General features: G+C 41.0%; 1 protein-coding gene across 1 annotated transcript; it reads right to left on the reverse strand.

Moving 5' to 3' along the window:
• Positions 1-545: 545 nt before the first annotated feature.
• Positions 546-13,372, reverse strand: LOC121304046 (A disintegrin and metalloproteinase with thrombospondin motifs 8). The gene is made up of 9 exons (XM_041235005.1): positions 12,296-13,372; positions 7,747-7,986; positions 7,500-7,632; positions 7,256-7,423; positions 5,925-6,217; positions 5,138-5,324; positions 4,527-4,699; positions 4,199-4,374; positions 546-3,928 (listed from the first exon to the last, which is right to left on the reverse strand). The coding sequence occupies exons 1-9, from the start codon at positions 12,986-12,988 to the stop codon at positions 3,196-3,198; spliced, it is 2,796 nt and encodes a 931-aa protein (XP_041090939.1). The 5' UTR covers positions 12,989-13,372; the 3' UTR covers positions 546-3,195.
• Positions 13,373-13,487: the final 115 nt, after the last annotated feature.

The raw sequence follows: 13,487 nt of genomic DNA on the forward strand, positions 1-13,487 counted from the left end.
GTCATTCAAGAGTGGTATTTCTTTAAAAAAGCAGTGCATTAATAATCATTTATAGGGTCCTCATTCAACCCTGTATGTGCTGATCGTGTCCATCTGTCACACTCCACATAGTCAACACAACAGCTGTCTTGGATTGTGTTCCACATTTTAGACCACTAACATTGAATTTGGGTAGAATTGTTGATTTTATACAAATATACAGTACTACACTGTTTTTATTATGACAGAGGAATAGACTGCCCCATTTACTTCTAGGGATATCCCACAATATACTGACTCAGTACAGCATTGGTATATCCTGCAATAAACCCAACATTATGCAGGCTTTACTTGTAAAACCACAGCATAGCTCAGCATCCAGCCACGGAATGAAACTGTCATCAACCTTATGTAGGTTTTGTGTAGTAAGAGAGCTTTGAATGTGGTGTGGTTACACACTGGAATTAGGTGATTGAAGAATTGAAAACTTTGATGTATACTATAATAAAGAAATAAACAAACAGAGAATGCCACCCAAGAAATAAATTGTGAGTCCAGAAAGAAGGTTGTATAAAAATTAGAAAGTTTATTTAATTTTTAATTTTTTTTTTTTTTTTTTTTTTTTTAAAGATCGACTGGAGATCTCGTCACCTGTTACAATTCAGTTAAAATAATGACAACAAAACAAGGTTCAGATCATGGAGACGGCGTTTCTTCTTTTTCTTTGACCATACTGGAAGACAGCAGCATCTAAAAACTGAAATTGTTGTATACTGACGTCAAAAAGGTAGAAACTGTACAAAAATAAATAGCTTTAAATGGAAGCTTAAAAATACAACACTCAGTCCTTCACTGAAGGGAAATAATGCCTTAGTCTTTGTACAGCTCTGGAATGCTGCATTACACAGTTCTTTTTAGCGTTCCTCTTAAATACAGAACAGATTATTAAAATACTATATCAATTGTAGTATTGTGCATTAGTTTGGATTGCTGTACTAGCTTCTCTGTATGCTGGACATGTCTAAAGTTAAAACTGACACAGCAGCAACAACACAACGTTGCTGTGTAACCACTAGCTCATGGTGCATTTCTGTAGCATGGTCTGTGATGCAAATATAATGTATAGATAGTAAAGAGCTTGGCCTTTTATTGTATTCACTTCTTTGGCAGCACTTTAAAGTGACACTGAACCCCTGATTTTAAAAGCTGACATAGTCCTGCAACATCTTGTTCATCACAATCGTAACTGATTTGGCATCATTGCTCTCCTCAAATGTTATATGCATTTCCTCATTGTTTTGTGGGTTTAAAACCCACAGCTTGAATGACCCTCAATATGTGCTTAAATCATATTCACCTGACAGACGTGTGTTCTTTAAAGTTATGCACAGGCAATGTTTAGAATGCTCTCTGTTAAATTTAGGACTGCTACTCATTTTAAAATTCTTTTAAATGAGCATTTCCTAAATGAAACGATCAGCTTCCCTAGTATTATCCAAACGAATGCCTAAACCATTACAAGTGACAACAGCTCAGGATTCCTCTCCCTGGTTGTTTTTTCCTGTGAAAACTTCAAATGTGTTTTTTTGGACAATTATGAAGCCAGAACAATATCAAAGCAATTGTGATTATTTTGACAAGGTATGCCAGGAATGCGTACAGTGCAGAGACAGCATGTGCCACCACCACCACAGCCTAGTGTGCAGTATCTGAAACATGGGGGCCTAATCGTAGGGAAACAATGCTAGAACTTAAATCCTAATTTACACATGGACAAGTGTTATCAATTCTACAAAGCACAGAAATAGGTGAATACCTCCACCGCTCTGCTGATCAGATTAATCAATAGCTCCTGTCAGTTAAAGAAAGGAGACTGTCATTGTCTAAATTATGTTTTGGTAACACTTGATAATAAGTGTCAGTAATTTGAATGTTAATACAAACTATCATATTCCTATTCATAAGAATCAATGTCAATTCACAATACATTTCACACCTGAACCCTAACCCTACTATCAATAGGCACTTACTATGCATAATTTACATTGTTGCGCAGGGTGTGCATAGAAACTTAATGTCGTTCTTTTGCATAATGTTACAAAAGATAGAAGCCACATTGCCATCTGCCACTGTAATTGACTTTAAAAAATGATTTGAAATGAGACTCATCCATTTCTATCAGAGACCAAGCTCAATTGGGAGTCTGTCGGCCCCAGTTAGGACCGTGGGCTGGCAGCATCCACACTGGTGTAAGCAGTCGCCTCATCGCGTCTGATGTGGAAGGCATGGTAAACGCAATGTGTCTGGTTGCAGATTGGATCGCAGGTTGTACTCTGCATATAGAATCACATCTAGATGTTTTAAACTGATTTCACGGTGCAGATGAAAATGTGATATTCCTGGATTTGGGATTTTAGAAAGGTAACATTACCTAAGGGGTTTAGTCACTGTTGTTTTACAACCAAAATAACAAAATAATAAACCGCAAACAAAATTGTAAAACAGAATCCTTAAAGTGAAAATCTACTGCAGAAAAATGTCTTGATATTGAAAAAAAACAAACAATTAGAACCAAAGTAAAAGGTAATTCTATGAGTACCAATACACTTGGAAGGAGCGTGGTTTCTCTTTTTTAAATGATAGGCTATAGCAAGCTTTTCGCCAACAAAAATCAGATCCCCACATGCTAAACATAAAAAAAGTAACCAGTTCATCCAGACTGTAGCACCCAATGGGATTATCAGATTATCCTGTGGAGCTGAATGAAAAGATACGTTCCAGTAACAGCAATGTCAGAATGGTACAGCCCTTAACAGACATAGACAGCTGCCTCGCAGTCCTTGACCTCAACAGCAAAGCACTAAAGAATTCATCAGAGCAGTCCAGCGATGTTGTCAGCAGCAGGTTTGATGCAAAAAAAGGTTGCTTCCCTCAGCTGAAACAGCAATATACTCTACAGTATATTCACCTCATATTTAAGGCAGTAAATTAAGTTATTGTCAGAGGTAGATCTCTATTGGGTAAAAAACAAAAAAAAGAATCAATAGTGGTTATGAAAAAAGTTTAGTTAGTCTTTCGAACAGGTCCAGGATGTGGCCCGTTTAGGTCAGTTAGTGCACTTTCAACTCACCTATCGTGTCCCTGCTTGTTTCGCAAGCTCGGTCAGGGCTAGTTAGTAGTTCTATTTTATTCTAATGCCTTGCTTTCTGAATTTGCTCAGCACTCTTCGTAAACACAGTCCCCTGTGACTGGCTGGGGCTGCTTTGAAGGATCACACTTTACTGGCTCCACTGTTTTCCCAGTGTAGTCAATACAGAAGACGCTCCGCCTGCGCTCTCCCTGGCCACAAGTTCGCGAGCAGGAAGACCACGGGCCCATTTGCCAGATGGGACACGGGAGATCGGCGCAAGGTCTGATGTCCTCTGGCTTCAGGGCACTGTCACATTCATGGGAGAGCTGCCCACTGGCATCCCTGCATTCCACGTTCCTCCTCAGCCAACCAGAACCGCAACTTTTGGAACATTCTGACCACTCCCCCAGGATCCAGTCGGATAATCCGATTGGCTGGACGACGTGCAAGGAAGGCTTCTTTCCTTTGGGCTTGCTGAAGGAGACGTCCTTTGGGATGAAGAAGGTGTACTTGACTTTGGGAGGGCCCATCTCCCCCGCCATGGCCAGCAGCTGCACTGTGAGAGGCTGGCGGAGCGTGTGGAAGCTCTGGACGCGTTCCAGGGTGGTGGAGGACCCGCTGTACTTGAGCACGGCCCCGTTCACCGGGATGTCCTGCTCCACCGTTGACACGGAGAAGTTTCCGTTCAGGATGTAGCGCCCGTCCTCTGACTTCACCGCCAGGTAGTTGCCGTCATGTTTGATCCCACGGTGACTTCTCTGTTTGACGTCAATGTTGGTGGCACCAGCAGGGATTGTTACAATGTCATTGTAGCCATACCTAAAACAACAGAGGAAAAACATATTTACACTTGACAGTATTCATAAATTATGACTACGTATAACACAAAGACAAAATGGAGTTACTTGTATTTCAATATCTGACTTTTTTACAATTAAAATCCAGGACCTCAATAACAATCCACAGCCCTCGTCACATAACGGGACACTGGATGCAGCCCATTGATAAAACGAGTGGGATTATTGCACACATGCAGCTCTGTTCAATACCGCACGCAGGATGTGTAATATGAAACTGCAGTACACTCACCTGGCCTTATTCAAGGAGCCTGTTATTTTTCTGCATGTGGACCCATTCTCTCCACACACCCCACATTTGTCCAGTTTCTTGTTTGACCCTATGATGAGATCGCAGCCTGCTTTGATGCACTGGCCTTGAACACAGATGGAAGTGGTGTCTGGGCCACATGGCGTGCCGTCAATAACCTTAAACAGACACAATAATGTTTCTTAGCACTTATTTAATTACATACTAGAAACGCTATTTATCAATCTGGTTTAAGGACAGCAGCTTCAGAATTAAAATCCAGCCTGGACTCATATCACTGTTTTATTGTCTATATGTGTGAGATACCCACCTTTGCTTCAAACACTTTGAATTCACTGCTGCCTCTCGCCCTGCAGAACAGCTTGCACCTGTCTCTCGGCGACACTCCGGCATACTTCGGTATCCACTGCTTGACGTTCCCGTCCATGTCGAGGTAATTAACGCTGTTGTATTTCTCACACTGCTCTTCCCGGAAACTCTTCCCTGAAACAACAAGCCAGGGACACATTAGCACGTTTGCAGCGCTTCATTTTCTCTCTCTTCATTTCAGTGAGAATGACACAGGCTTCAATCCTCACACAGCTCTGCAAGGACACCCCAGTCCTGCCCTCTCCAGCAGAAACTGTGTCAACTTGTGTGAGTTCTTCTGTGGTTTTCTCATCGCGATTATACTAATGTCCACCAGTGGCTGCACTGAGGCCACGTGTGCACATGTGAACTGGTTCAGTCTGAACCCAAGGCATCTGGATGTATATATGACAGGTTAGTAAATGAACAGTAATTTGCCTCCTCTTAGCTGCTCCTTTCAGAAAGTGTATATTTGCTTAAGGCTGGGTGTACACTGACAAATCAATACGTTACTTGCTGAACTGACACAGAATATCTGCTCACTGTTGCTTTGTAAAAACCGAACTGAATTACCATTATCATTGGGGCATTCTTGGATGTTGCAGGACTGGTACGTGACTCTTTGCCCCTCGCAGTATTTCCCACCGTTTTGGGGAGCAGGATCATTGCACTCCCTGTAGGAGAACTGAACTCCTCCACCGCATGTTCTGGAACAATCTCCCCACTCTCCCCAGGCCCCCCAGTTTCCATCGATTTCAGTCTGAAAGAAACCAGGAAAGCTGGAATGCAATAAAGCCTGAGGTTTATCAGAGAGGTCGTCTCTGTCAGCTATTTCGTACATCACGGTTGCAGAGTGTGCAGAGATGACACCCAGACAATGGCCTTGTACCCTTAGAGACAGTGCGGCGTTCGACTCGTGTTTGAATAATGTTTTATGAATACAACACTGTCCATGACTGCACTAATATGGCTCACAGAACTGTATCTGACCTCTAAGTACTGTTTCTTAACTGTAAGAAATATTCCTTGTGTTCTTTGTAGTACTTGGTAAATCCTCCAGAGGAAGAGTTGTGTGGTCTACCAGATGCACTTAAAAGTAAAATCTGGTTCTCACTAAAAAGTAATGATGCAAAGTGGATCTCAGCAACAACAGGGATGCATTCGTTTGCACTCCTTCACTTTGGTCTCTTAATTTAAGTGGGTGATTAAAAAAGGCAAGGCTTTGGTATTGGACAGCAATCGGAATGGATTTGTTTTTGAAAGCCTTTTTTTTTTAATTAATAAAACACTGTTTGATATTCACGACTCCATACAGGTGTGCAGTGCATGCAATGATGTTAAAATCGCAGCTGAGCCTCACCTTTGGTTTCATGAGCTGTTCTTTCTCCACGCACTCATTGTTAAAGCAGAGCCTGTCCTTTCCACACACGGTCCCGTCAGCCCAGGGTAAGCTGCCGTTCTTTGTGGTACAGAGTGGCTGACCCTCAACTCTGCACCAAAGCTGGGTGCAGACATCAGAGTCTGCGGTGTTGGGACAATGCAGGAACTCCTCCCCAAACACCTGCTGGCACTGCCGGTCCAAATCGTACGACAGCCCTGGCAAGCCAGTTGGCAAGGGCATCGTTTTAGCTGGGGCATCAAGCAGGCAGTCTCCTGTCAGTTCAAACAAAATTCCATCGTCAAACAATTGCGTTCCAAACCTGCGTCCGACCAATCAAGCTTACACTAAAATATTGTTTGTTTGGGGTCACTCAGGAAGAATTCCCCTTGAATTTCCTTTTACTGAAAATATTTGACATATATAGTAGCTGATATGATATCTCCCGTTACTTTAAGAGGCACCTTTTTTATTTGCTCATTAACAGTTCACAGTCAGCTAACTAACATTAACAAATACTTCTCATTTTGAATAATTGTTAACAGTTAATAAACTATGATCACTTTAAAAACATCACTTTTTTTTTCAAACAATTTATGGAAATAAATATATTTCTAAAGCAATTTAAGAAACAAATCTCTAAAGATGTTGCACATGTGTACCATTCCTTGTTTGGTTGCTTTTGTCAATGCATGCTGGCCTGCCTGCTATCTGTATGTCAACCTTTATATTTAAATCTTATTTCCCTCTGTTCCCTTTACAGAAATACTTCAAGATTAGGATGCAGGACACTACTTGACATGATATACGATGACATCTGAAATGTCAGCCTCGTGCTGTGTGACCTACAACAGTAACCTCAGCATTTGTTCTTCACTGCCAATCTGATCTATCTGGATGGTATTTCCATCTGTTAGCTGCGTATGAACTGTGTGCATTAGTCCTGCATATTGTTGTTCAGTGAATACACAGCAAACTCTTAAAAACTGGATTTGGGAGTCTGCCATTAGTTACTGTCGTTGTACTGCAGCTGCAGAAGATGTTTTGAAGGTAAACTTGCGTTAATAAAATTAAAAAAAAAAGTTGAATTAATACATTCATTAACCAAATTAATACATTTAAATGATTGTCAAAAAATATAGCAAAAGTGTTTTGTGATCCAGTAGTTTTTCTAACGTCAAGTTAAAAAAAAAATTCAAGTAGAGAAATATTTTCAGCTAGCTCCTTTCTCAGTGCAACCTTCTCCAGCTTGTCATGCGTTTTGCGCTTCAATAATGACAAAGCGGACGGCCTCCCCTGGTTGCTCTGCTTACCGTGTCCATTGTCGAAGAACTCTGTGATGTACATGGCGCTGCACGGGGACCAGGGCAGGGTCTTGTTGAGGTGGATAAACAGAGGCGCCATCATGTGATGCTTCCCTAGGTCACCAAAGAGCCTCTCGCAAGTCTTGGAATCGTCGTGCGGCATGCTGAACACGTGACCTGAAGAGAGAACAGTCACGTTATGCTCCATAATGTCTGTGTAGACCCTTTGTTAATAACCTACTGCTGCCCCTACCTAGTTCATGGGCTGTCGTGAAGGAAGCCTGGAGTCCATCGTCTTCAATCACTGAGCAGCTCCTGTTTGGGTCACACATGGTCCCCACGTCTGCGACCCCCAACGTATCACAGTTCTGGTGTCCGCAAATATCCTGGGAAGGGGTCAAGAAAAGGCGTTGAATATTCCTGAAACATTCCGAGAGGCAGCAGCTCTGTCACTGGAGAGTAGTCTGACTGGGGAAGGACTGATTCTTGTCATTGCTCACCTGCCTGGTGAAGAGAAGGGCAGTATCGTAATGCTCTGGGTGCCGGTCGCTCGGCGGATTGAAATGCCGCTGCCAGGCACAGAAGTTGCGCAGCGTCAGACCACCGTTGCTGGAGACGGCTGGTCCCACCTCCTCATCTTCCACGATCAGCACCTTCACCACCACCAAATTCACCGAGTTCTTGATGCTGGGGTGTTTGTATATCCGAGCTGCCACTGAGATCAGCGTCAGAATATAGTGCTACAGAGAGAGAAAAACAATGCAGGATATAATTACATGCATGCATATATACACTCTACAGCTCTGGCCAAAAGTGTTGCATTGCTGTACAGAATTAACTCATCTTGCTTCATAAAGTCAAATGAAACCTCCTGAATAATGTTAGGCTAACATATTAAATTATATACCGCTTTGTAGTTTTCCCATATACTTAATGAAAAACTGACACAAATTGCAAAAACTTTTGTTGTATTTTATGACACATGAAATACTACCGAAGACCATCTGAAAATGTTATAATAAACATCAAAGAACTAATTGAACTACAATTTATGTTCTAGATAAATCACGTTTTTTGTTTGTTTTTTGCATATATATATATATATATATATATATATATATATATATATATATATATATATATATATATATATATATATATATATATATATATACTGTACACACACGCACGCACGCACGCACACACACACACACACACACACGTTATTGGTATCACTAAGGGGTAAGATCAGTTTAAAAAGGCAGAGCTGCTGCTTGAAGTAACTGTTCTGATGCAACCCCCTTCGTTTTCTCACACACATGCTAATGTTAAAACAAAAACGCAGTACGCTCAGATATTCCCCACACTTCCCACGCACAACATACTTTAACGCTGTCACATAATCAGTCCGATGATTTTTGGTCTACATAAGTGGAAAATATGTGTAAGGGTGCTGACCGGAATTAAGAAAGAATGCTGCTGTGGACTGGACTCACATGTGGCAGGTGCTAGCATTAAAAACACTGTCCAGACAGATGGAAAAAAAACACAGACGTGTCCCAGATATTTAAAGGAGCAGTGGGTTATTTTGGGAATATATATATATATATATATATATATATATATATATATATATATATATATATATATATATATATATATATATATCTCCTACTTTCAAATGCATTTTTCCTACATTGTATGGTATATCTTTACATAAGTGGTCCTGGATTCTGCTGCTCCATTGTTTCATATCTCCCCGAGGATGACTGTCTAGTTCACAGGGTGTCGTTGTGCACAGAAAGCTTCAAGGAGAGCAGAAGATTAAAGCTAAAACTACCTTAGGTGATGTCAGCATGCAGACCTAACTATGGAAGAATAGTGGGGCACTGTTGCTTTAACGGCTCCAGGCAGAACCTTTGTGAGATATCAGTACGACTCACTGCCAACCATATGTTTTAAAAAAATCATTTGCATAGCAGAGCATGCGTTCTTGGACTTCCAAACAGAATCTGCAGCGTAGTTTCATCACCGCATAAACATTTCAGGCACGATAAATCATTTGGCAGTAAAGTAGATTCAGATGCAGCTGAACTGTGGCTGCTATTTGAAGCTAAATCACCTGACTGTCCTGACTAGCTTTCATTTAAAAATCTTTTAGTTTCTATGTATTGATGGGGTATTTTAATAGCAGCACTGATAGTTTTTTTTTCAAGCAAAATACCTTGATGTTTTGACTGACGTGAGAAAAGGCTGAATTGTTGAGTGATGGAAAAGTGAGCAGTTCTGTTTAGAAATCGTGCACACATGCCACTGCGGAGCCAGCTGAAATACAGGTTAGTATTACAGTGGCGGCCTGAGTCACTGTTTCAGCTGCTGAAACAGCAGCAGCTCCTGTGACCAGCTGGAGCGAGGATGCTTCCGTGCTTGCTGATGATTATCAATTGTGTTACCCAATACCCAGTGAAATGTCTGAAGACTTTGCCACCAAAAATGCCAAAGAGCTTCTCTAATCTGTGTAGAAATGATTCGAACCAGTTTCACTGCTTTCAGAAGCACTGCTGCTAATTCTTTTAATATTTAATTATAGGTCCAGGTCAGACAGTCACATATATGACATGGAACCTGCCAATCTGTCTATTTCTCTTAGTAAAATATGTCTTACATTAGGCATGAATGTAAATGCATGCTGGCAGCTTTATTGAACACAAAGTAACAAAATAATAAAGGTAAAACTATAATAATAATAATAATAATAATAATAATAATAATAATAATAATAATAATAATAATAATAATAATAATAATGTCTTACTCAGTGATGAAAGCTGAGCTGACCTGAATGGTTTCTATTTTTATATAATTATAACACAGGCTGGTGATACTGAAGAATACATTGTTAGCATTGTTAATATAAAAGTAGAACGAAATGAACAACATGTAAAAGTTATTTTAACTTCCAAATGATTCCAGTGAAATACAAATCATATTATCCCTTAATATCGGAAATCATGAGCTGTGGTCAAGTCTGCAAACAAAGCCAAGTGCAGCTGATAGAATAAATGTTTATGGCAATAACCACTCCAGTATAACTTTCCTGTTTGTGTCATTCTTACACAAAACAAACTGTTTCTAAATACATGTCACACTAAGTCCTGCAGTATGTTTTACATCCACGAAGGGCTAAACTAACAAACACATGCCAGTAAATCATATGAAAAAAACTGTAGGAATGTGATCAATAGATCACATTTATAGCAATACCCTCCGAAAGAAAGGCGGGTATTGGACTGGATTTCTGGACCAGTTTCTTTCCAATAAACCTTCCTGGATTTCACCACTCCCTAACCCCTCTTGTTATTGGGACATGAAATAGAGACACTGATCAAGTAAGATATGTGCCCACATGAACCAGGGCTGGGTTTCAGATCCCAACATTGTGGGCGATGGTGCAGTGGCAAACTTGAGTTGTTTTTGGCTCGGATCTGTTGCTGGCACTGCAATGGGGTTCGTCATGTGCGCACGCGTGGGTCGCACGCTGCTAATGTAACTCGGTACAGGGAGGGCTTGGAACGGCTCCGTCCTTAATGGAAAAGTGTGTAGGAGTGACCTGGCGCGTCTGCATACAGTGCAGACAAAACACACTGTTATACCCAAACGCACAACGCATTCAATTCACCCACTGTTACTGTAGGTGAAGGAAAGGGGATGAGGTCATTCAGGCAAGGGCTATTCGTAGCTATTCGATATCTTCAATACATCCACAGTGAACGCATTGCGAAAAGATGCAGTCGTAATCCGTCTGTTGCTTATTAATTATTATATATGAACAGATGCTTACTTTCTGTGCATTCAATACAGACAACAAAATAGTAACTACGCTCGCCTATACAATGGGAAAAGCATAACGCTAAACTTATTTTTACGAGTGTAGGTCTGTGCACCTGAAAGACCTATGTGTTAAAATGATCCATTGCTGTTTCTATTGGAGTTGATGTGGATGACAGTTTGATTTTATAGAAGAGCTCAGCGCCTTTAAAAAATGGGACACTTATAAAAGTTTATAGGCATATTATGACAGCCTGCTACTCGTAGTTTTAACTGGTCGTGGTATGGAGATGCAAACAAACCCACATCTGAACTTTGTCAACATGAACGCCAGAGAATTTGACAATAACGACGATGACAGCGTCGCCTCCAGACAATCACTGAGTCAGCATCTGAACGGTCCAAGGCTACCTGGATTTCCAATAACACATAATCATACAAATAGCATGTGGAATAAACCCACCCACACAATATTTTTAACATCTTTCTCCACTGTTTTACTCCTCCAAACACGCTTAGAATTTGGCAGCATTTCTGTCAGCTGGCGCGATGAACATGAGCTCACATCATGTCACTGTCACCTTAAGAATTCGTGATTCTGTACAGCCTGTTGATCACTGTAGTTGGCACACACTAGTGCGTCAAGTTCACCTCACCATTGCTTTGCAGGACTTGGGTTCGCTTACTTCAGTGACGTTGTTGATAGACATAATTCAGTCAGTGAACAGCGTCTAGTCCAGATCCAGAATAAAGAATCAGAATTTCACGGTTTCAGTTTATTTTTCCGTTTCAATTTTCTGATGTGGGATCCCATGCATCAGATTACCGATACTGTACTGCTAACGCCTGTTTGTGTTAGTTTGTTATTTCAGTCCTTTAAAACACCGATAATTAGAACTCGTTATAAGACAAGCACACAATAAAACGCGTAATAAAGCAATGCTATGCTGCTCTTAATTGCAGTTTATGCTATAGGGTTATGCTGTATTTGGACTCGGTGACTTTGTGATGCTTTACAATACGATGTAATATATTGGTATTTTGCTCGACAGTAGCCTACTATTGCTAATTTACGCCCCAAAGGTAGACCACTGGTCTTGCATTAGTTTTAGGGTGAGTGGTCTTATGAAACAGAATACATGTTTATCTATCAGATTTGAATACACGCAGTTGATTCATAAATCTAAAACCTGTATTCGCATTTAATTACCAGTACCGTACCTTAATATCCTCGCCATAAAAACGAACCATTGAAGAGTCAGCCACCAACAAGGTCTCGACAAATCGAGCCTCCGATACAAAGCGCTTGTGCCTGGAGTGCGAATGCGCATCCAGCATCTCCGGAGACAGCCCACTTTCCGAAGAGTCTGTCTCGGAACTCCCTTCTCCCATTTCATCGAAGGTGATCTTGGATCCAGTCGGCGGGTTGGTGAATGCCCTTCTTTTGATTAGATGGAGCTGGGTGGCCGACTTCTTTCCGTGGCCAGTGGCTTTGGGCTCAATCAAATACTCATCTCCGTCGCTTAAAAACGAACCTTGGATTCCCTGGCACAGGCTGACAGCCACCACCGAGTCTTGGTTGGAGTCCACGGTACCCGAGTAGAAGCAGCGTCTGAGATTAGCTTCGGCTCCTTCCGTTTCGTTTACACTGGTCGGGATGTCTCTAGGATGGGGATATTTCGCTGTGATTCGCTGGATCTTAAATTCTGGAGCTAAAAAACTGTCATCGGGTACCAGGTGTAGGACAAAGTCTCTGCCAAACGCTGAAAGCCTAAATGTAGGGAGGTCTTCACTCCTTTTCCAAAAGCGCCCGCTGTTTCTGGTGCTCATTCGGACAGGTTTTACCTCTTCCAGTTCGTACAGTTGTGCAGAAAGTGTCAAGGTGACAGGAAAAAGGAAAAACAAAGCAAACATTTTGCTCAGTAACTTATACGAGCAATTTAGGATGTGAAAAGCGGTTTGTTTTCTGTGCAATTTGTTTCTGCAATATCGATATATAGATAGATATATATTTTAATAGTAAAATTGCTTACAATGAACAATAAATAAAGGTATATTCATAATATATAAAAAATATATATATATTCGCACTTGCGTTCCACGTTCGTTAATCTTAGTTTCTCGTTATTCTTCTTAAAAGTTAGATTGTTTATTGATCCAGAGCAAACTATAACCAGTGCTGAAAAAACAGACTAACGTTTCCTATCATTTCTATGTGTTATCTTACAGCTAGAGTAGGAGAGCTAAGTCCAGATCATTGAACTCCCCAGCACCAGAGCAGGTTGCTGGTGGCAGCGCTATTTATACGCTCTTACCCTTCTGTCACATAAGCTAGTTATTTTTGATCCGACCCCACTTCACTCTCCCCTCCCCTCAGAACTCGATGAAAAAAAAAACAAAAAAACAAAAAAAA

Source organism: Polyodon spathula, chromosome 36 (genome assembly GCF_017654505.1).
Source record: "Polyodon spathula isolate WHYD16114869_AA chromosome 36, ASM1765450v1, whole genome shotgun sequence".
Taxonomy (NCBI): domain Eukaryota; kingdom Metazoa; phylum Chordata; class Actinopteri; order Acipenseriformes; family Polyodontidae; genus Polyodon; species Polyodon spathula.